Source organism: Xenia sp. Carnegie-2017, unplaced genomic scaffold (assembly GCF_021976095.1).
Source record: "Xenia sp. Carnegie-2017 unplaced genomic scaffold, XeniaSp_v1 HiC_scaffold_6, whole genome shotgun sequence".
Taxonomy (NCBI): Eukaryota; Metazoa; Cnidaria; class Anthozoa; order Malacalcyonacea; family Xeniidae; genus Xenia; species Xenia sp. Carnegie-2017.
The window spans coordinates 16,600,491-16,625,846 of record NW_025813526.1 but is presented as its reverse complement, the minus strand read 5'-3'; the positions used below and the strand labels follow the sequence as shown (position 1 = coordinate 16,625,846).

The window sequence follows — 25,356 nt, the reverse complement described above, 5'->3', positions numbered from 1 at the left end:
ACACTTGTTTAAAGTGCAAAAAAATTATATGTACAAGGAAAGTTTCCTCGAGATACACGAAATGTTTTTTTGAATCAGAATAAATACTCCAAACTTTCTTCCACCAGCCGGAATTTCTATCTTGTCTTCGACATGATCGATAAGGAGGGCTACCTATGAAGGCTTTTTTTTGACCAATTAACCGTAGAAAAACATGGGAAATTTGCAGAAGCTGCCGTCTCGTTTCTAATAGTCTATTTGCTGTAACATGCATCAATATTCGTCTTTTCCTATTAACACAAATCATAATCGAAATGCATAAACTCAACATTTTTCTGTTCGCCATTTTAGGAAATTAGTACAAGAAAATGAATAAACTATGAAAAAATGGAAGCATAACTATAATAAATGCGACTGTTAAATTCGACGTCTGAATCAAACTACGCATAAAACTATTTTAGTCGACTAAAACTCAGATTTGATTCGGCGCATGTAAAACGCGACGTTTGAACCGGGCCTTACACATGCCCACCAAACTTAGTAAATATATACAAGCATGACTAATGAAAAATAGGTATCAAACGAAACTATGGAAGGTTTTCACTCTTAAAATAAATACACTGCATGTCTTCTATATGGACTTATCAAAGCGGTAGTTAGAAAGTGTATTAATCCATTATCATGCCATTATTAAGACAAGAAATATTGTTTGTATTTTTCGATGACAAAATACTTTAATTTAATCATGGTTATTTCTGGAATACCTCCTTTAAATCACATAGCATTATATTTATTATACATTGTAACATACAAGTACCACAAAATATGTCCAGGGAATACTTTAAACGAATTGCTAAAATAACAAAGCTAAACAAAAACCTAAAGGCTGAAACACACTGGGCAGTCGCTTCAGTCGCGCGTCCAAAGCGAATTGATGCGCACGCGTCAGTCGCTTGAACGCTAGAAACACACATGCAGCGACCATCTTACTACTTTTACCGTGGCGTCTATTGCACATGGCAGTGATTTTAGTTTGTTACAGACACAGATATCACTTAAACTTTTTATTTTGGCCTTTATTATAGCTACGAATATATGAATATTTACTCAGTACAAACTACTATGTGGAGAAAAGAGAACAAGCCAGTTAAAACACGCCAATATGGTCATAGTCCATACGCCATTACGCGTATATTGTGGATAATCTTATTCTGCGCACTTAGGTTGTGCATTAGGGTTCCAGTTTGTAGCTCCTATTGTCCCTATTTGATAAGTCATATAAAAACTGAAAGATTCCAGTGTGAATTCACTATATATTGCCTTCGTTTTCCAAGCTATAATCTATAAATTTCGTATGATGCTTATGACAGGAAATATGATATGCACTTAGTAAGTTAAAATGTATCTATTGGCCAATCAGTGTAAAGCGACTGAAGCGACCAAAGTCAAAAGTTCAACATGTTGAACTTTCAAAGCGACTAGCTGACGCGACTACGCTACTAGCTTAGTAACCACGCAAAGCGGTAGTTTTAGACGCGCGACTAAAGCGACTGCCTAGTGTGTTTCAGCCTTAAGAGTCGAAGCCGCCGAATTGGCGAGTATATGGGTTAGGACAAAATGCGGATACGGATGGCGGATGATTGGATGAAATGCGGTTGAGAGAATTAAATGCGGTGAAGGGATAAAACGCAGCCGAGGGGGATAAAACGCAGCCGAGGGGATAAAACGCAGCCGAGGGGACAAAACGCGGATGAGGAGATAAAACCCGGAGGAGGGGATAAAATGCGTATGAAAGGATGAATTGAATGAATTGTGTCTGCAATAGAAACAGTAAATTAAATATTTCTTCTCGGTCATCAAGTAACACAAATAATTTTTAAATTACCTCTTTTCCTTTCAGTTTCAAAACAGTACAACTAAACTGATATCAAAGATATTAAAAAATGCTATTAACAACTAACATATCCAAATGCCAAAATCACTGTTGATCAGCCATTTTCAGAGCTATGTCCATTCTTAATTTACAAATTAGACGATTCGAAAAAATTTTTCAGAAATTCAAAATAATCAGTTTTTAAATGTTGTTGTATCCACTGTAGAATCACAGACATTTGGTGGCTGAAATAGGGCTGTTTCATTTTAATACAACACTTGTTGACGTGAAAATAAACATTTCTCTCCTGCCGGCAGCAACTGTGCGATATTCTCTCTGCATTCCTACCACCCAGGAATGGCATTTTCGACAAAAGATTCTGACAACGATAAATACTTTGGCAATTGTGCAAGTGTGTATAAGGAAGAATGGTGGTATAAGGATTGTCATTATTCTACTTTAAACGGGATCTATCATCATGGTATACACTCCTCATTTGCTGATGGTATCAATTGGGTAGCGTGGAAAGGCTTTTACTACTCCTTAAAATTCACAGCCATCAAAATACGACCTTGTTCATTTTTTCTTTAATTAGTGCAACTGGCATTTACTTTTCCTTTTCTTCTGCTTTTAAAAATTTAATGCATGTATACAAAATAGAACTAGAATTCACGCATGAATAAATGCTCAGAACTTAATAATGCGCAAAATATATTCCGCTTGAAAGGTTTCATTTGAATATTAACTTTATCGTCAAATTCATAATTAATAGAGTACCTTATCTTACAACCTTTGAATGCAAGTTATTATAAAAACTATAAAATGTTGTATGTAGTTGTTATAATTTGTAATACATTCTGTTCAACAAATTACAAATACTTTGTTGTCACAGTTCCTCATTTTCTTCTACTAAATTTAGCACTTGACAATTTTCTGTTGTGGGGACACAAGCATGAAAAATGCACCAATGCGTGATCTGGACAGTAAAAAGCTTGTTTTGTATGTTTCGTGCAAGTACTTTAATTTTGTTACTAAACATCATAATTTACCTGTGGTAAAATTTGACATGCAGAACATAAAAAACGTCTTCCACGAATGTAAATCTGGAAGTAGCGAATTAGTTTAAGTGAAGAATTATTGGCTGAACTTTATATCGGTTTCTGAGTTAAATTCTTATCTGCAAGAGAGTTAAAATATTAATTGATTAAGTTCTTCTGATAAAGTCATTGAGCCCTGAGTGATTTACACTATTTTATGAGCAATTACCATTATCTTCATAACTGTTGTTGTCTTAACCATTGCTTATTAGCTTGGTTATTCTTTTTATCTTAGACATTCTCTTGACCGTTTTAGAACTGTCTTGACAAATTTCAATTTATTTGTGTACTTTATACAAAGGTCATTTTGTTAAATATTTGTCGTTGCTTACATATTTATTAAGATGGCTTTAAATATACATAGTACTATGTCTGTAAAAATGTGATGCAATAAGTTTCCCTATTGTTTTATACTAGAACAGAAGTAGAAATTATTTACTGATATATCAAGTAGGCAGTTATTTCAAATAATGACGACTTATGGCATTAAATGAAATGTATTTATGATTGGATCTTTACTCATCTTTAAGAAAAGTTTTACGTACTTTAATATTGGTCAGTCAAAAAGTGGTACAATATTGCACTTACTGATGAATGAATTAACAAAGGAAGATGGAAGTACCAAAATATGGAATGCTGTCATTGAATATAATCGATGACATAATCTTTGTACACAACCCTCTATTTTATTTACTTACACCGTCTAGACAGACTATACAGGTCACATGCCCAGGAGTACAAGGACAGTTTGTGGAAAAAACATTGCAAATGTTTTTATGTTATTTTTAAATTATTTTATGTTATAGTTTAAGACGCCCCTTGTAGATTTTGTTGCTCTAAATTTATTTTTATATTATTGTTCCTTGAAATCAACATTACAATAATTATATACTCACAAATCACAGGAAATTACGTTTAGTAAGGATATGAAATAAATGTTAACTTACTATTTAAGTTTCTCATTTTGGCTTTATCATCGCTTGAATTGAGACAGGTGAAAGTTTTAATAATTTCAAGATTTGTTTCTAGTTAAAGCAATGAGTACGTGTTTGGCAAAGTGAAAACAAAATTGCTTCTTCCAAAAATTCATCTCAGCTTAAAATCGAGTAATTTTGAAAACCAAGTTCAGCGCACCTGCACAAAGAGAGTTTGCTCATGGTGAGAAGATCTTTACGAGAGAGTTTATATATCTTTTTAAGTAAATGTTTCTCAATTTATAACAATCAGAAATAACCAACTGCTATGCTCAATAATAATTGCAAGACAAAATAGCATAATAATATGTCGGAAATTTAGTGCTTTTAATGAGATTTCATGCTGTTATTTGAAATTAAAGCAATTAAACAAAGCTTTTTTCATCGCAAGACAGCCTTCATTAATATACTATACCAAACGTTGCATTGCAACATACAATATTTAAATACACTTTATTATGTATACTGTAGCAAACTTGAACAGTTAGACAAACATCATTAAAATCATCACAACGCAAAATTTACAAAACTAAGTAAAATTGTGCCAGTTTTTGCAATTTTTTAGTGAAAATTGTGTTTCCTAAAAGCTTTTTAACTAGATTGCACAAAAAAATTAAAGCCGACTTTCTTGTAATTTTGTTTAGTTGAACAACATCGATCGTGTTTTAACCCTATCTTTTCCACTTGCTTTTTAGGTTTGTCCTTTTTGTTCAAGTATACTTCAAATGTGTTGGAATTATACAATTCTCACTATGAAAATATTTATTATTTGCAACATTTTTATTGTCCGAAGATTCATTCAGTCTATACTTTCTTAATCAACCAATAAAGGGTTTTGCAAACTTTGCACACGGACAAATAAAGTGAAGTTCTCACACCATTTCAGAGTTTTTTTTTGTATTAGCTGAGAGTTATAAAGCATTATTAAGACTGGACGACTAAATACTCTGGAACTGCATGCATATGTTACGAAACGTTTTGCTTATAGAAAAAAGTTATGTTTTGAAAATTTAGTTATTTATGCATTTTCGAGTTATATGTCTAACGTAAGCGAATACAAAGCACCATTCTTAGATTATAGTTATATTGCTTCTAAATAAACTATTCTCAAGTACCTTCATACAAAGATAGGTTTAGTCAACTTAATTAATACCAACTCCCAGACGCGTAACGGAAATAATGAGCCACATTTTGTAATAACTTTGAAATTATGCTCGAAATATGAATTTGCATAGTGAGCTTTACTCAAAAGATGTTTCAAAATCTCTGAGCGACATAAAGTCATATTTCCACTCCTACAATCACGTTTCGGTTTTTTTTTTTTGGTAAAAAATGATTTATTTTTGATAGAAGCAGGTAAATGTTGCTTTATAATTATCTTAAATAGCGTGCATCACACTCACATTTGAACTCCTATGAAATTGCTTAATATTTGTGCAGGCTGAGATTTTTTGCAGATGGGTGGTAAAATAATTATTTTAATGTAAAAAAAAACTGAAGGCAAAAATAAACTCTCAGTGATAGTGTTAGTTCCACCTCCAGGGAAGTTTAATGAAGGAACACATACAAGGCACTAGGTTAGGCCAGAAGTTTATCTAGTTTGTTTATAGTGGATAAGAAAAGTTTCTTTAGTAAATTTTCCGGTTATCCATTTGAAACAAAAATTTTTCTCGATGAGTTAAGATCTTTTTCAATGAACTTATTCGAAAATTTGTTCTCTTTTTTACTTATTGAAGCAAAGCTGGTAATCAGTTGAACTATAAACAATACATTAATTGATTTACCACTTATTATTGTTTAAAAAATTGTTCCTCGGCAGCAATGCATCTGCTTTGTTCAGCAATATCGTCAAATTTTACTTCGCAACTATTATACTCCAGACTACTTTGGTCTTTTCAATGACTTTTTTAAGAATATATCATATTTATTCTTTTGCAATGTGCGTATGTTATTTTGGTAATTGCATTTATGCAATGAAAGAAATCCTCTTTTTAAACGTAGCATTTTACATTATCCGAATGCATTTGAAACAAAAGACAGTGAGGAATTTAATATCATTTTCTTTTGTCTTTAATGTATTTTGTGCGTGCAAAATGGAACGTATGAAACATGTCTAAAAATTTTAGTATCCATTGTGCACAGTAGCTAATAATTTAGAAAAAATATAATCCATGCAAAATATTTACTTTGCCAGGATTTGATGTAATAAAATCAACGAGAATCCAAGTTCTTACAGTAAATTTTCTAAAATATTTTTGTAGAAACATCGGGAGTTCGTTTTGACTTTCTTAAAGATTGTCATGTATGCAAGCAAATTTAAAAATTCACTTATTGAGTGTGCTCTCATTGTTTTACATTTATTTTAAAATAAGCAAGATTTTCAGTTAAAAATTAGCTTTAATTGCATGCATATTAATAAGGAAGATATGAGGAGAAGATGATCGTTTTCTTTACAACAAAATCAAAGAAAGTATACTTTAATAAAATATCAGTTTATTTGAATAAAGAATATAACAGAACTTTTCATTTTAGACGTTCGTAAACCACAGTCTTGCATAAACGCAGGTGGGCAGAAATCATTTAACAAAAAGGGATGGTCAACTTGTGGGTCCAACAACAAATTTATAACTGGTTTTCGGCGCCTTCAGTTCAACAGTACAAATCGTGAGGCATTCACAAACTCCAACAAGCTAAGTGCTGTTCGTCAAATAATATACATAAAGGGCAAAGTAGCACATGTCAAAATGCCAACTGGGAAACCTCTTTAACTAAGTGAGTATATTTGGATAAAATGAATCAATTAGCACTTTGAGGAGGGTTTGAAAAGTAATGAAAAATTGTTAAGCAAAAAACTACTACATCTAATTTTGCCATTTTTAAAAATATTCGTAAGTTTATACAATGTCTTTTCTAAAGATTGTTATGCCATTATTGTGATAAAATATTTGATAATTTGTCAGCATTTGATGAAGAAAAGAAAGCCTTCCACAGAGAGCAAAAATAGTTTACTCATTTGTTGGGTTCTGTAGCTACTTATGAACTAAAAAGCGTGACAGATATATTTTATATGTAATTTAACCAATTCTTAAACCGTAAAGTTTCAAATATAGTTTGTTCTATGTCGTTATAGAATATTTTATAGAATATTTGAACAAATGGATAAATTGCTATTTTCCTTTGATTTCAATATTGTATTTTAGAAATGATATTTGGGGTGTTACACAATATTGAGGAAGAAAAATGTTACACAGGGGAGGAAGATGTTGCTCAAAAGAAAAATGAGGCCAAAAGTTACACAATATTGAGGAAGAAAAATGTTGCAAACCAAAAATTTAGTATTGAGGGAAATGATAAAGAAAGAGAGGTACATAAATGAGCAAATTGAAATGGGGCAAATTATCATCAAAAAATAATACAGAAGTCATTTTAAAGAGCAAGAAAGATATGCGCAGCAAATTATATATTTCTCGTCTCTTGTTTGCTCTGTTACGATTATTCAATATTGCAAGAATATTTTTGAACAGATGGCAAATGCCTTTTAATCGTCTGAAACAAAATATTAAAGAAGTAAAAACTTTCCATTACTGCAAAGCTGCATTCCTCTATTTAGTTTTTTAGACTTTTTTATATTGATAGTTCTGTAAAAATGCTCATAAGTTTTATTCAATTCAGAACTTATATAATTATACGATTCAAACTTCTCTCTACGACTGACATATGTTGTTAACAGAATATAATGTATATCATGTAAAATGTAAGTCGTAAATTTTGCTCTGAAAATGTTTGGGGGGGTGGGGTGGGGGTGGAAGGGTTGCAACCATTAATATGTCTTCTTTGTCCTTATTTTCTGAATTTTTAAGAGAGGAAAGGGAATAAATACGTTGAAATAAGCTTAATTTATTAAAAACGAGAATGAGAAATTGAAATCATGTGAAATGAGATGAATAAAGATAATTACCTAAGAAACTGGCTTTGTTTGAATTTGATGTACTTTAGAAAGTTTCATGTTATGTTAAGTAAAAACGGGGTAAACCATTTTAAAATGAACTAGAAAACTTAAACAAAAGTTGCTTATAGACATTACTCCATTTTGGCTTTATAGTATCTTGTCTATGAACGGAATGTAACATCTGCAGTGCACATTTTTCTTTTAGTTTATAGAGACACTTGAAATAGTTGACCAATTTGAATAACGTCAAAATTAACATATCTTTTTCCGCGGTGTTTTTATAAGGAATTAAAATAATTTGGTCTCTTATTAACAATGTAAATGGTATTTCTTGGAGGTGTTGAAACAATATTTTTGTTGCATATTTTGTCTGACACTAAATTTCTGCAATTACGGCTCTTCATCCCAAATATAATGAAAAATCATGAAAATTTTGTGTCCCCGTACACAGAAAAGTACTCGTCTTGTGTTGATGTCAAAATTCAAAAAGCCAATATTACTAGCACTTTAGGAGAAGACAATTTCTGATTCAGCTACATTTTGTCTAAGCTGCTGTTTGAGGAGGATTGAAAAAAACTCGCCAGAATTCAAAGCAGAAATTTCATTGACAGCCAAATTGCCTCTTCAATGGTAAGCAAAGTAAACATAAAGAAAACCTTAAATAAAGAGCCTATCACATAATGCAAGAACAATAACTCTTATGGAATTAACTTCCTTATCAAAAGTATAAATTTCATTTATCATAGTTATGCTTATACTTAATTCAACAGATAATCTAATACAATCTTTATCTTATGAAATACCTAAAGCATTATGAAACCTTTTTGTATATTTTTTTAAACATTTTCTGTAATTTAGAAAAGCGCAGCTATGCATCATATATACATAGCTGCCATATAGTAATTTGACTAGTCTAAAACTCTATAAAAAAATTTTACCATTTCGCAAATCTTTTTATCACATCATATTTATCCTTGTGATGAAAACAAAAACTAATTGATTGATCACAACCAATGATAAAGTTCTACTAATTGATATTTATGAATGTCAGGAAATGTATAATATCTTATTTCCATTGATACGCTAGACAAAATAGTAATCTAAAACTTGAATGTATGTGTGATAAAAAATATTTAATTGGACATAAAAAGTAAAATTTAGGATTGAGGGAAATGATAAAGAAAGAGAAGTACATAAATGAGCAAATTGAAATGGGGCAAATCGTCATCAAAAAATAATACAGAAGTCATTTTAAAGAGCAAGAAAGATATGTGCAGCAAATTATACATTTCTCGTGTCTTTTTTGCTCTGTTACGATCATTCAATATTGCAAGAATATTTTTGAACAGATGGCAAATGCCTTTTAAATGTCTGAAACAAAATATTAAAGAAGTAAAAACTTTCCATTACTGCAAAGCTGCATTCCTCTATTTAGTTCTTTAGACTTTTTTATATTGATAGTTCTGTAAAAATGCTCATAAATTTTATTCAATTCAGAACTTATATAATTATACGATTCAAACTTCTCTCTACGACTGACATATGTTGTTAACAGAATATAATGTATATCATGTAAAATGTAAGTCGTAAATTTTGCTCTGAAAATGTTTTGGGTGGGGGGTGGGGGTGGAAGGGTTGCAACCATTAATATGTCTTCTTTGTCCATATTTTCTGAATTTTTAAGAGAGGAAAGAGAATATATACGTTGAAATGAGCTTAATTTATTAAAAACGAGGGTGAGAAATTGAAATCATGTGAAATGAGATGAATAAAGATAATTACCTAAGAAACTGGCTTTGTTTGAATTTGATGTACTTTAGAAAGTTTCATGTTATGTTAAGTAAAAACGGGGTAAACCATTTTAAAATGAACTAGAAAACTTAAACAAAAGTTGCTTATAGACATTACTCCATTTTGGCTTTATAGTATCTTGTCTATGAACGGAATGTAACATCTGCAGTGCACATTTTTCTTTTAGTTTATAGAGACACTTGAAATAGTTGACCAATTTGAATAACGTCAAAATTAACATATCTTTTTCCGCGGTGTTTTTATAAGGAATTAAAATAATTTGGTCTCTTATTAACAATGTAAATGGTATTTCTTGGAGGTGTTGAAACAATATTTTTGTTGCATATTTTGTCTGACACTAAATTTCTGCAATTATGGCTCTTCATCCCAAATATAATGAAAAATCATGAAAATTTTGTGTCCCCGTACACAGAAAAGTACTCGTCTTGTGTTGATGTCAAAATTCAAAAAGCCAATATTACTAGCACTTTAGGAGAAGAGAAATTCTGCTTCAGTTACATTTTGTCTAAACTGCTGTTTGAGAAGGATTGAAAAAACTCGCCAGAATTCAAAAGAGAAATTTCATTGATAGCAAAATTGCCTCTTCAATGGTAAGCAAAGAAAACATAAAAAAACCTAAAATTCAGAGCCTATCACATAATGCAAGAACAATAACTCTCATGGAATTAACTTCCTTATCAAAAGCATACATTTCATTTATCATAGTCATGCTTATACTTAATTCAACAGATAATCTAACACAATCTTTATCTTATAAAATACCTAAAGCATTATGAAACCTTTCTGTATATTTTTTTAAACATTTTCTGTAATTTAGAAAAGCGCAGCTATGCATCATATATACAAAACTACCATATAGTAATTTGACTAGTCTAAAAATGTACATTTAATAAGATTACTGGGTTCGGCTGGCCACCTAAGAGCGCTTTTGTTTATCAGAAAATGCAATTTGCTTGACGCCTCCATGGTAATCATATGCTTAATAAGATATGCCCTACACAAAAGATTTCAACAGATTTCGAGCATTGTTTGTTGCTTTGCTGTGCCCTTTCATATACTTTAACACTTTTTCAGGCAGTGTAAGAGATGTGCAACAATCTCAATACGAAATGGAAATAAAGTTTTAAAAAATTCACGAAGGTGGTGAACGTGAAAAACTTCAACTTTTCGTTTTATATTGAAGATAAAAAAACTGCAAAAATTTCCACGTAGTTACATCAAAAATATAAAAAAGCATTTTAGTTTTCAAAAAATGTGGCAATTTAAAAAAATCAATATATGAAGTTTTTCAAGCCTTCTTTTAACTTTCAATGAACGGCGGAGTATATTTAAAAGTCAAGAGCTGCAAATTAAGTGTCTGCACACTACCCTTTAATAAATCCAATCACACATCGAATCAAATCACCAGAATTGAAAATCGTTCCACTACCTTTAGTTCAAGCAGTGTTTCTTAGTGTAATTTAGGCAAACGTTAGATCTGTAGTTGCTCAACTGATGATGAATCTGAAGATAACAACCAAGTTAGAGATTAAAAAGAAATTGACTGAAAAGCCTGTGAAGCGAGGACTTTCTGAATATGTTATATATATTTTACGAATTTAAAAAAAATTCCTCTTCTAACGAATCCTATGAACTCGCCATTCATGAGAGCCTTCTTATCAATAAATACAAGTCTTCACTCATCGTTCAAGAAAGTTCCATTCCACTTAACCTCTCTAAGCTTCAGTATATTTTACTTCCCAACTTCTTTATCAAATATTCCATTTGACACCGCCTCTTAAGTCGTAATTTAACACCTTTTTTAAATACAATATCTTTTCTTAACCCCTCATTATAAACTATAATTTGCCTGAATATGTCTTGACTAAGGACAAAACGTCAGTATGAATTCCATTTTACAACTTTTGGTATATTTCTATGGCTCTAATTAAAACTTTATGTGGGCATTAATTTTTATCATATTACAAGAAAAAATTAATTTTCACAAACACAAAAACCAAAAGAACGGTAGTATATACGAGAAAGTTTTTAGAGAGTTCGTCTTGTTCCATCATCGTGGAAAAAAACCTGCTGGGAGCAATAGCGAGAGCGATCTCCTTGTACTATCCTGCTTTGTTTCAAAACAAACTGGGATAGTTGGCATGGATTCATTTTAACTAAACGCCTTTTTTTGCTAATGCTGAGATTAAGACCAACAACTGTCCCAGGGTCAAACGTGTTTTCTTTGGTATCAATAGAAATATTTTGATTCAATTCATTTTCAGCAGATTCTGAGATTCCTTCGCCTTCCTTATGTTCATTTGAATTGACAAAGCTGTCAATATCAGAGCATTCACCAACAGAATCATGGCTATTGATTGATTTGAAAGTATGCTCATCTTGATCGTTTACATCTGTCGACTCAGATTTTTCTTGCGCATGCACTTGTTTAAGGTCTTCACTGATGTTCGGCGTTTCCCTGAGTTTTAATTCTAACTCCTCTGTTGTTTGTGACAAAATAAATTGTGGGTCATTTTGTATAGGCTTAAAGTAATCAAGCAAAACTCCCCCAAGTTTTGCAAATTCTTCTTGTCTAGCTTTCTTTCATTTTCGATACTCAGCACACGACTTTTTTCTCTTTGTGGTGTTGAAAGAATTAGACATTGCAGTTAGTCTTTAACATTGCACCATGATCCATGATGTACATTAAATAATATTAAAATAGACTTCCCAACAAAAATGGAATTATCAAATAAAATGTTTGTTGTGTGAATTACATTGGTATTACATCTGCTCAAAATAAGAGTTTTGCATTTTGAGACATTAATTTAATTGGTCTTCAAATGTTGTGGTTTAAAAAATATCTTAATTTCAATTAAATATATGCTGTTATGCACATTCGATAACTGCGGATAAATGAATCTTGAACATTTACGAAGAAGCTTTAAGTGATTTAAAAAAGTTTTACCGTAAAATAACTTGCTTTACTTCTGAAAATGACAAATGAATCGTCGTAACGATGAAAATGTAAATAACACAATACAAACAATGCAGTACATGCTGCGGTATCATTATGGGCTACTTCATGTTAGACTATGTATTATTATAGCAATTTACCGATTACTGCACTACTGTCATTTTTAAAAAATATATAATTACGCTCGGATTAATAATAACATACAATGCCAGTAACGATTACAGTCTGTGAGGGAAGCAACAAACATTGATTAAGATAGGCAAAAATTACACATTTTAGGCCTTGTTGCGTCCCTTAAGAGGACAATTTGGCCGTGTATGCATAGGCGAAACTAGAATGCTAATTGGGGGGGTGGTGTGAATATTCATATATTCAGCTCTGCCTTGCTGTTGATTTCTTTTTAATGGCGATGTTGAATTCAATAGAAATCAACAGGGCAAAGTTGAATATATGAATATTCACAGACCCCAATTTGCATTCTAGTTTCTCCCCTGCATGTATGTTGTCTACAGTCATCGTGACAAATCCTGCAGGCGTTGTGGCCACAAACGAAACATCTAATTATAGAATGGTCGTCAATATCTTATTCTTTAATCGACCGCCTTACAAGGTTTCATTTTGGTATGTCTACTTTTTCCCTAATTCCCTAAAGTTAACTTCATTCACTGAATATATAACTGCGAAAGTAACTGCTCTGTTTCAAATGCGTTTTTAATTTTTTACAGCCCATTTTCAAAAATTGATGACTCGTATTCAATTCAGCGCCCCCCAAAGTCAACAGCTAGGGAGGGGGCTGCCCCCCTGGCCCCCCTGCCACCACGCCACTGTTGCTAACTTACACTAAAGTCACTCTAGTTAGTTACTTTCATGATTTATAGTTAATAATGTAGTCATATGAGCCAACTTTGTCAGAAATAGCCTAGACAAGTCCCTTATTCATGAAAGTACTTCATGTTCCTACATTTTTAACAATTTGCTAGAAAGTTAAATATCATATTTTCTTAGTAAGTGGAAACCAAAATTTGGATGTGTTGATAAATTTGCTCTTCAAACAATTTTAAGCATACGTTTACTTGTGAATTATTTTCTACCACATGAATTTGTTAGGATTTTTTAGGGACTGTGTCAGATGATAAACATCATGTTATCATTGTAGGACTAAGTGCTTTAACTGTCCAATCTTTTTTAAGTGGGTGTAGCTCCTCCACATCATCTGCTGTAAGTTCAATTTTTTATTTTATTGATAGTACACAAAAAGCATTGTCCAAAATTATTGAAGAAAATTGCACAATTTTGTATCAGGAGTCTGGTGTGGATGAGTTAGTTAAAGTATTTCCTGGCACCCTAACATCCGACTTGCTGAATTCACTGTAAATCAGTGTACACTGCCGCAAGGTTGCCAAGTGGATAGCAACACTACCAACAAGTTTATTGAAATCAACTAAGGCAGTGACTATAGCATAATTTCAATAGCTTTTTACACACATATGATAAGCAAAGGTATTGGTATGGGTCTTTGATTTTACCATTAAATTTATTAGCTTCATTCATATAGTCAATTTTTCATGCATAAAACCTTTGGTCTTTCTTTGTTTGCTATTATAATTAAAACAAACGAGCGAACAAGAATAAAGCCCGCATAGTATCTCGGTCACAATAATTAACCACTTGGCTAAATTGAAAGGTTTTACTACAATGCATTTAGGTACAATTTGATAATATTAATTTTACAAATTTGGCGTCAGTCTAATGGCAAGCTTATTTGTATTACGTCAGAAGGAAAAAAAGTTTTTTTCAGTACCTTTGTAAATAGACATGATTATCCACATTATTTTATTGTAACTTTTTTTTTTCAATTTTAAAACATGAAAAATTATGTTTATACAGCAATATTCTATTTTAAAACATCTATACCCCTAAGCGGGTACAAATCGTATGCCTCTAAATCAAATTAGGACAAATTTTTTTCATTACTAACATTAAATGTACATAAAACAAACATTATTTGCAAGAGAAAATTTGCACCTTTAATTCTAAGGTTGTTACTTAAAGGGTTAATTAACTACAAAATCTTATAATGATTTCTGAAAATGTCAACACGATCAATGAATTTTTGTTACATTTAAGTATGTGTAATAGCAATTAAAAAAAAATTTAAAACCAGGTCTTACAGCTAATTATTTGCTTTTTCTTTAACTGCACATAAGATCATTTTTAAAACTCCAAATGACTTAAATTATTTTTAAAACATTATAAAAAATGCGAAACATCCACAAACGCTTTTTCTGTTAGCTTATCCTCAAGTAAAGAAAGATTTATTAAACTCGAAACCAGTTTATTGTAATGCTTATTTGCTTAATTGACAAAAAAGTAAATTGCAACTAAAGATCAGCAGAAATATGGTGTTTAAAAAATGAAAACCGTGTTTTTAAAGCCAAAAGTCGTTCACTTAACCTTATATAACGTAAGCCTTAACGAGCATTCATAAAATTTCAAAAATTTAGAGTTATTCTATTCAAAAGCCTCAAACGTCATAAAACATCTTGCAAGCTTCAATGAACAAAAATCCTCTAAAAAGGTTACTCTAAATGTTCTTTTAAAATACAATGGTCAATTTTTAATCCAATCCAATTCTCGTTTTCCCTTAGCTTCGATATTAATTTTATGAACATCTCTAAACTGCTAGGCAGTTGAATGAAACTCGCAATCATGTGACCAACGAAAAATGCTTTTTTATGTTTTGAATGCATTAAAAAGAAAACATGTTAATTTTTTTAAATAGTGAATATGTTTTTATCCTAGCAAAAGATTTCTCAGAGCATTGCAAGAATTTTACAAGAAAGAGCGGAATCTACAAGATTGATCCGGACAATCGAGGCAGTTTTAATGTATGGTGTGATATGAAGACATCTGGAGGTGGTTGGACCGTGTTTCAACGTCATCTTGATGGTAGTGTTAATTTCTACAGAGGATGGCAAGATTACAAAAATGGCTTTGGAAATCTAGCATCAGAGTTTTGGCTTGGATTAGATAAAATAAATGGACTTACATCTAGAACAAAGAATAGGCTTCGCATTGACATGGAAGACTTTACAGGAAACACAGCATACGCCGAATATGATTTCTTTTCTGTTCCAAGTGAAAGGCAGAAATACAAGTTGGCCCTTGGAACATATTCAGGTAAAAGATGCTGATAGGTATCCAGTAGTCGAATGAAATCAAGGAAAAAAAAAATTTGTGAATTTTAAACATGACCGAGGCTTCTTAAAGTATGTCTTTCCTCCAGACTTTAAAGTTTTTTGTTGTTTTCAGTTTATCATTCAACACTTCAAGTTATTTTGCCTATAATATTACGAAAAATTTCACTCATTTCTTAATTGATCAGAAACTTTTGGATTAATAGAAAAGGCTGACTTTTATCTCCATACCACTTCAAACGAAAGCAATACTGTCAAATGTTAATCTTTTTAAAAAACTAAAGCGCTTGCAACAGTGTTACATAAACAATTTACATTTTTAAGATTTTACAAATCAAAATACAATTTGATAAATTCACTACCATAATAACTAGTTAATAATACTTTCAGATGATTGTCTATTTGTGTCAGACATTGCAAAATGCTTTACAACTCAAAGTTTTGCATAAGAAATATACATTTTAGACTCAACTTAATCTTTATGATAACCTGAATTATTCTGTGCACATACTTAGGAACAGCTGGTGATTCGTTCACTTTCCATAAAGGAATGGCATTTTCGACAAAAGATTCTGACAACAATAAAACCTCTATGAATTGTGCAAACGAGTATAATGGCGCATGGTGGTATAAAAATTGTCATGCTTCTAATTTAAATGGGATTTATCGTCATGGTCAAGACTTCTCATATCTTGTTGGTATCAATTGGCATGCGTGGAAAGGCTATTTTTACTTCCTAAAATCCACTTCCATGAAAAAAGGACCTCGTAGTTTTTTTATTAAGAAGTGAGAACTTTCATTTATTTTTTTCTTTTTTTCTGCTTTTAAAAATTTAATGCATCTATACAAAATAGAACTAGAACTTACGCATGAAAAAATGCACAGAACTAATTGATGCGCAAAATATATTCCGCTTGGAAGGTTTCATTTTGAATATTAACCTTATTATCAAACTTATAATTAGTAGAGTGCCATATCTTACAATCTTTGAATGAAGGTTATTATAAAAACTATTAATTTAGTTGTTAAAATTTGTAATACTTTCTGTTCAACAAAATATAGATAGTTTGTTGTCACCGCTCTTCATTTTCTTCTACTAAATTCAACACTTTACATTTTTTCGTTGTTGGGAAAGAAGCATAAAAATGCGCCACTGCGTGATGTGGACGGTAAAAAGCTTGTTTTTTATGTTTCATGCAAATACTTTAATTTTGCTACTAAACATCATAATTTTCCTGTGGTAAAAATGACATGCAGAAAATAAAAAACGTCTTCCACGAATGAAACTCTTGAAGCAGCGAATTAGATTTCGTCGAGAATTATTGGCTGAACTTTATATCGGATTCTTAGTTCAATTCTTATCTACAAGAGCGTTATGATATTCATTGATTATGTTCTTCCTATAAAATCATTGAGCACTTACTGATTTACACTAACTTATTTACAATTTCTATTATCTTCATAACTGTTGCTGTCTTGACCATTGCTTATTATCTTGGTTATTCTTTGTATCTTAAACATTCTTTGGACCGTTTTAGAACTGTCTTGACAAGTCTCAATTTATTTGTGTACTTTATACAGTGTAATGGAGCAGAGACTTTGTCGTGGTGACAAACTTAAAGATGGATTTCAAAATAGCAAATACCATGATGAATAGTGATAATAACAATGTAATAGTTCTTAAAAGAACTGTTTTAACAAGAACACTAACCCAACAATTCAAAGGAACCGTTATTTACAGCTAGAAAGAGACACTATGCATTTCGGCAGGCTACTCGTCAGGTGTCAGCGTCTGCTAAATGAGAACCTCCAAATCATGCTATATTTATAAAGTTACAAACGGTCAATGTCATCCCTATTTTTAGAGATGGCACTTAAAACAGAGACAGATTAAACACGTAATGCTTTTGTCGGCAAAGCACAGGATTAGTCAATTTAATTAATACCGACTCCATGACGCGTAGCTGGAATAACGAGTGACATTTTTTAATAATTTTAAAGTTTTCATCAGAATAAGCATTGGCAAAGCGAGTGTTGCTTAAAATATGTTTTCCAATCACTGAATCACATAGAATTGGATTTTCACTTTTACACGCACGTTTTGGTAGTTGCCGTAAAGGAACAGTTTTATTCCTGACAAAAGCTGGTACACGCTGTTTTATTCTTTCACTCAACCTTTGAGAAGTCCTACCTACATAGCGAGCATCACACTCAAATTTAAACTCCGAGACTACATTGCTTGATAATTGAGCAGGGAAAGACTCTTTGGGAGTGGGTGGAAGAATAGTTCTTTTTGAGAATATAAAGACCACATTGCACGCAAAAAACAAACTCGCAGTGATATTTTTAGTTTCCTTCTCGATGTCATTAGAGGCTATACCCATCCAGGGAGGTTTAAGGAAAACAGAGCACTTGGCCGGTCCGAAAAGTTCATTCCGTTCATTGTTAGTGGATAAAAAAAATTTTCTAGAAACTTTTCCGGATATCCATTTAACACAAAAGTATTCTTTAGTGAGATAAGATCACTATCAATAAACTCTTTTGAAGACAATCTATGCGTTCGCTTTATCAAACACTTTACTAAAGAAATCTTTTCTCTATGCGAAGAAAAGGAGTCGAAGCGTGTGTACAAACCAGTGAAAGTTGCTTTGCGATGAATGCTTGTTAAGAGCTGACCATTGCGTTAGTGTAGAAGAACATCTAAAAAAGGTAATTGATTGTTTGACTCTAGTTCAGAGGTGTAATTTAGTGCAAGGTGAAGAGATCAAAGTTTCTTAAGAAAAAGCTCACGATTTTTATCGTTATGAAACAAAGATAAGGTTTCATCTACATAACGCTTATACCATAGCACATCCGGACAATTTGATAATGCAAGCATTTGGCATTCATGATAGCCAACAGAAATATTCGCAAGAACCGGTCCAAGTGGAGAACCCATAGCCACCCCGTCAATTTATTTATACATGGTTTCATCAAAACTAAACACCACACCCTTTGTGGCAGCCATAAATAGTTCTCTAAAGGCAACAGGTATGCCATATGCTGATGGTTTCAATTGGAATGCGTGGGAAGGCCATCACCACTCTTTAAAATCTACTTCCATGAAAATACGACCTTGTTCATTTTTCCCTTAAATATGGCAACTGGCATTTACTTTTCCTTTTTTTCTGCTTTTAAAAATTTAATGCATGTATACAAAATAGAACTAGAATTCACGCATGAATAAACGCTCAGAACTTAATGATGCGCAAAATATATTTCGCATGAGAGGTTTCATTTGAATATTAACATCATATCTCATTTAATTTTAATATTAACTTCATCGTAAAATTTATTATTAATAGAGTGCCATATCTTACAATCTTTGAATGCAAGTTATTATAAAAATTATTAGTTGTTGTATGCAGTTGTTATAACTTGTAATACCATCTGTTCAACAAAATACAAATAGTTTGTTGTCACAGCTCTTCATTTTCTTCTACTAAATTTAACAATTGACATTTTTCTGTTGTTGGAAAAGAAGCACGAAAAATCTGACACTGCGTGATGTGGACGGTAAAAAGCTTCTCTTTGTATGTTTCATGCAAATACTTTAATTTTGTTACTAAACATCATAATTTACCTGTGGTAAAAATACATGCAGAACATAAAAAACGTCTTCCACGAATGTAAATCTGGAAGTAGCGAAGTAATATTAGTGGACAAGTATTGGCTGAAATTTTTATCGGATTTGTAGTTTAAGTCTTAACTGCAAGAACTTTATGATATTCATTGATTATGTTCCTCTTATAAAATCACTTAGCACTTACCGATTTACACTAACTTATGAGCAATTTTTATTATCTTCATAACTGTTGCTGTCTTGACCATTGCTTATTATCTTAGATATTCTCTGGACCGTTTTAGAACTGTCTTGACAAGTCTAAATTTATTTGTGTACTTTATACAGTGTACCATACAAGGGTTATTTGTTAAATATTTTGTCGTTGCTTACATTTTTATTAAGATGGCTCTAAATCTACATAGTACTATGTCTTTAAAAATGTGATGCAATAAGCTTCCCTATTGTTTTATACTAGAACAGAAGTAGAAATTATTTACTGATATATAAAGTAGACAGTTATTTCAAATAATGACGACTTATGGTATGAAATGAAATGTCTTTATATTTGGATCTTTATTTATCTTTAAGAAAAGTTTTAATAGCTTACGTACTTTGATATTGGTCGATCAAAAATTTGGTGCAATATTGCGCTCACTGATGAATGGATTTACAAAGGAAGATGGAAGTACAAAAATATCGAATCCTGTCATTGAATATAATCGATGACTTAATCTTTGTACACAACACTCTATTTGCTTTACTTTCACCGTCTAGACAGGCTATACAGGTCACATGCCCAGGAGTACAAGGACAGATGTGGAAAAAACAGAGCAAATGGTTTGGTATTATTTTATGTTATAGTTTAATACGCGCCTTGTAGATTTTGTTACTCTAAATTTATTTTCATATTTTTGTTCCTTGAAATCCACATTACAATAATTATATATTCACAAATCACAGGAAATTACATTTTGTAAAGATATGAAGTAAATGTTAACTTACTATTTAAATTTCCCACTTTGGCTTTATCGTCGTTTGAATTGAGACAGGTCAAACATGGTATGTTAATATTGTTTAGGCAGATATAGTTTCGGAAAATCAGGAAAAGGCGTACGCGAACAACTTAGGTTGTATCTAAAATTTTGAGCTTAAACCAAGAAATAATTTGTTAAGGTTTTTTGAAAATGGCATTTATGTGCTGATTAAACACAAAAAAGCTCTTATTTTTAATTCCCAGCGTTCGTGTACATGTATTGTTCTAAAGCCGACTTTCTTGTAATTTTGTTTTGTTGAACAACATCGACCGTGTTTTAATCCTAACTGTTCCAATTGCTTTTTAGGTTTGTCCTTTTTCTGCAAATATACTTCAAAATTGTTGGAAATATAAAACTCTCACTAAGAAAATATTTATTATTTGCAACATTTTTATTGTCCGAAGATTCATTAAGTCTAAAATTTCCTAATCAACCAATTAAAGGGTTTTGCAAACCTTGCACGCGAACAAATAAAGTGAAGTTCTCCCACTATTTTAGAGTTTTTTTTTGTATTAGCTGAGAATTAATAAGCATTATATAAGATTTGTATATGGTATTAATTAATGGCTCTTTACGACATAGCACTATATTTATTATACATTGTAACATACAAGTACAACAAAATATGTCCAGGGAATACTTTAAACGAATTGGTAAAATAACAACAAAGCTAAAAAACCTAAGAGTCGAAGCCACCGAGTTGGCTAGTATATGGGTTAGGACAAAATGCGGATACGGATGGCGGATGAGGGGATAAAATGTGGATAAAGGGATAAAACGGAGATGCGAGGATAAAACTCGGATGAGGTGATAAAACGCAGATGAGGGGATAAAACGCAGATGAGAGGATTAAATGCGGATGAGGGGATAAAACGCGAATGAGGGGATAAAATGCGTATGAAAGGATGAATTGAATGAATTGTGTCTGCAAAAGAAACAGTATATTAAATATTTATTCAGGGTCATCAAGTAACACAAATCATTTTTAAATTACCTCTTCTTCTTTCAGTTTCAAAACAGTACAACTAAACTGATATCAAATTTTAAAAAAAAATGCTATTAACAACCATCATACCCAAATGCCAAAATCACTATTTATTAGCCATTTTCAGACCTATGTCTATGCCTAATTTACAAATTAGACGATTCGAAAAAATTTTTCAGAAATTCAAAAAAATCAGTTTTTAAATGTTGTTGTATCCACGGTAGAATAAAAGACATTTGGTGGTTGAAATAGGGCTGTTTCATTTTAATACAACACTTGTTGACGTGAAAATAAACATTTCTCTCCTGCCGTCAGCAACTGTGCGATATTCTCTCCGCATTCTTAAAATGACGACGAGGTCGAAAAGTAGGTTTCCAATCATACCATTAGGCTTCAAAGTCTGACTTCATTCAAAACAAGAGTGAACAAATGGCGGACAAAACTGCAGTAGGCTTATAGTAAACGAATTACTTCTTGATATAGTGTTGGTTGAATAGCTTAAAGAATGTTCAGGTGTCACAAACCTTGGACTCGTAATAGGCATGGTGGTGTTGACTACACTGTTGATTATGGACTTTTGACTAAGGACTATTGACTATTAACTATGGACTATTGATCATTGATATTGGAGTAAAAGTTATTACACTTTCAATGACAAAGCGCTGTGCAGACTGCATGGCGTTGCACAGGCGTTTTTTTTTGTGTTTCCTGTTAGGTTTTGTGATGTATCGATCTGCATCCCTTAAAACAAATTGACATACACCAGCAAATAGAGATGTCACAGCTAGATAACTATACGATCACATTTAATGTTTTACGTCTATTTTACAATGGTTTAACTACTTCTATATTTACAAGGTGTTACACATAATGTTAATAGGTTATATTTGTTTCTTCACGAAATATGGTTGATTTATAATGTCGGAAAACTACTAAAAGGAAGTAGGCACTATAAAAAATTTCATGATTACATATAAGTATCTCTCAAAAATAATAATTAATTACTTACACTTGAGTTATTTACTAATGACGGGAAAATGTGAGAGCGTATCTTAACATTACTTTTGCTTGACATGCTTAGGAATAATAAGTTTGCATTCGTCAAAGACCGCCGTGGTAAAATTTCTCCGATCAACAACGTCGTCTGATTCATTCTTCTGACATGGAAGCCACCAAAAAGCCAAACTTTGCTTAACAAACAAAAATCTACTCCCTTGGTTTATCATAAAACTATTTTACACGCAATTAAAGTTTTGTGCACAGTCTACAGTCCATAGTCCAGTGCAGGTTTTAGAACATACCAAAAATCTTTTTTCAAAATATTGAGTCTAATTAAATAAGTTTGTTGAAGCAACAACTGTTTTCTCGTGACCATTAAATACTCAGATTTCATATGTTGTTAGTTTTCTTTCAATTGACCTCACCTTCCGAATACAGCCAAGATCTGTACATATATAAATATATATATATTAAATCCCATGAAGAGTGAGCAATCACGAAACAGGCTTGTCGGGATGAAATTGTAGTTTTTTGTGTATTTCCTTCTTCTTATCAATATTTACGCTCTGCTCTCGGGCATCGAGCACTGTTTTATACGGAAAATCATAAATTATAAACTTCCTATATATTCACGAAATATGGTTGATTTGTAATGTCGGAAAACTACTAGTAGGAAGTAGGAACTATAAAAAATGTCATGATTACATATAAGTATCTCTCAAAAATAATAATTAATTACTTACACTTGAGTTTTTTACTAATGACGGAAAAATGTGAGAGCATATCTTAACATTACTTTTACTTGACATAATTAGGATAAATAAATTGGTATCCGTCAAAAACCGCCGTGGTAAAATTTCTCCGATCAAAAACGTCGTCTGATCCATTCTTCTGACATGGAAGCCCACAAAAGGCCAAACTTTGCGTAATAAAACAAAGATCTACGCCCTTGGTTTATCTTAAAACTATTTTACACGCAATTAAATTTTTGTCCACAGTCTACATTTCATAGTCCAGTGCAAGTTTTAGAACTTACCCAAAATCATTTTTCAAAATATTGAGTCTAATTAAATAAGTTTGTTGAAGAAACATATGTTTTCTCATGACCATTAAAGACTCAGATTTCAAATGTTTTCTTTCAATTGACCACACCTTTCGAATACAGCGAAGATCTGTATATAGATACACGCAGTACATTATAGTTGAATTTATGGACATATAAATGTATTTGCCAGTAATTTAACGATCCTCGAGAAAGAGAAACAGTGAAGCTTTTGAAGTTTGTTTGTGTTATAATGATGATGAACGTAGAATAAATAATTTCATAAACTTAAAATATTTGTTTTACTGAAGGTTGACAGGCTATGTTCGACAGTCCAACCACACTCAACACACCGCATTTATCCCCTCATCCGCGTTTTGTCCTCTCATCCGCGTTTCATCCCCTCATCCGCGTTGTATCCCTTCATCCGCGTTTTATCCCTTATCCACGTTTTATCCCTTCATCAGCGTTTTATCCCCTCATCAGCGTTTTACCCCTTTATCCGTGTTTTATCCCCTCATCCGCATATATCCCCTCATCCACATTTTATCCACTCATCCACATTTTATCCCCTCATCCGCATTTTATCCCCTTATCCGCATTTTAACCCCTCATCCGCCATTGGTATCCGCATCATTTCCTAACCCGCGAGTATACTCTCAAAAAATCGCAGTCAAATTGTATTGTAAAATTAGATTATCATGTCAAAAGAGTCAACGAAGCAAGCGCATTTTACCTTTTCTTTGATATAATTAGAAAAAGTGACAAAGATTGTCCATTTAAACTCCATGAAAAGCATCCTTAATCTTGGCAATCCAATTTTCGCCGAATTGTTTGCAAGTAAAATTCTCCCACTTTACTACCCAAGAACGTGGCCGTGCTCATTTTGGCAATTGTCGGCGTGACCAAAACTTCAAAGGGTGTCGCTTCTAGTTAGTTCCATAATCTGTGCCAAAATCTTTTATTCTTTTTTTGTTGGAGACATAATACTTTAGATAAAGTTTTAACTTTTTAAAAAATATATAATTTTCTTATGCGATTTTTTAATGTATTTTATTTTTATCTTAAATGATCAATCATCATATACTTGTATATGTTTGGTAAATATTGGCCATAGAGTCGAACACATTTCTCTTTTCCGCATAGCATTAATAAATATTCTGAAACGATAACAAACAACATTGAAGCTTTTAACAGCAAAGGCTTTGTACATTAAAAGTGACGAGAGCAAACATTTCTGATTTCATTGTATTTTGGTTATAGTTTGACTTAGTTTGACTTTATTATGAGTTAATGCTCGTAGTAATTTTTGATAATTTGTAAACCCACATAGATCATTTCAGATGTTATTTTTATTATGTATCAAGACAAAGAGATATGAAAGAGCTTTTCGTCTTTAATTTAACACAAAAACACAAAGAACAGTGACCAGAGGCAAATCAAGCAATAAAAATAAACAATGCTTCGCACTTTAACTTGATTATGATTTCATGCTAAACCTCGACGTGAATTTAATGCATTAAAGACTCGTTAGAAAACACATTCTCGCCTTCTTTTCTACGTTTTACTCACCAAAGCACTGTGGCCAGACTCACAAACACATTTATTTCCCTTCTTTTCTACGTTTTACTCACCAAAGCACTGTGGCCAGACTCACAAACTCATTTATTTGCCTTCTTTTCTACGTTTTACTCACCAAAGCACTGTGGCCAGACTCATACAGTGGAAAAAACTAGACAAAATACAAGTATGTTGCTTTAAGTGGAACTTATTATTCGATCAAAAAAAATGAAATTTATATTTGCGATGGCTGTTAATTCTAGCAATTCCTTCAAATCTTGATGTATTAAGTTTT

At 31.9% G+C, this 25,356-nt stretch overlaps 2 protein-coding genes across 2 annotated transcripts in view; one reads left to right on the top strand and one right to left on the bottom strand.

Moving 5' to 3' along the window:
- The window catches only part of LOC124457201 (neurogenic locus notch homolog protein 1-like), a 136,318-nt gene that overhangs the window by 90,901 nt on the left and 20,061 nt on the right, over positions 1-25,356 (bottom strand). The window lies entirely within an intron of this gene.
- Positions 15,462-16,875, top strand: LOC124457412 (ficolin-2-like). Its single transcript, XM_047007672.1, has 2 exons — positions 15,462-15,820; positions 16,353-16,875. The coding sequence occupies exons 1-2, from the start codon at positions 15,541-15,543 to the stop codon at positions 16,625-16,627; spliced, it is 555 nt and encodes a 184-aa protein (XP_046863628.1). The 5' UTR covers positions 15,462-15,540; the 3' UTR covers positions 16,628-16,875.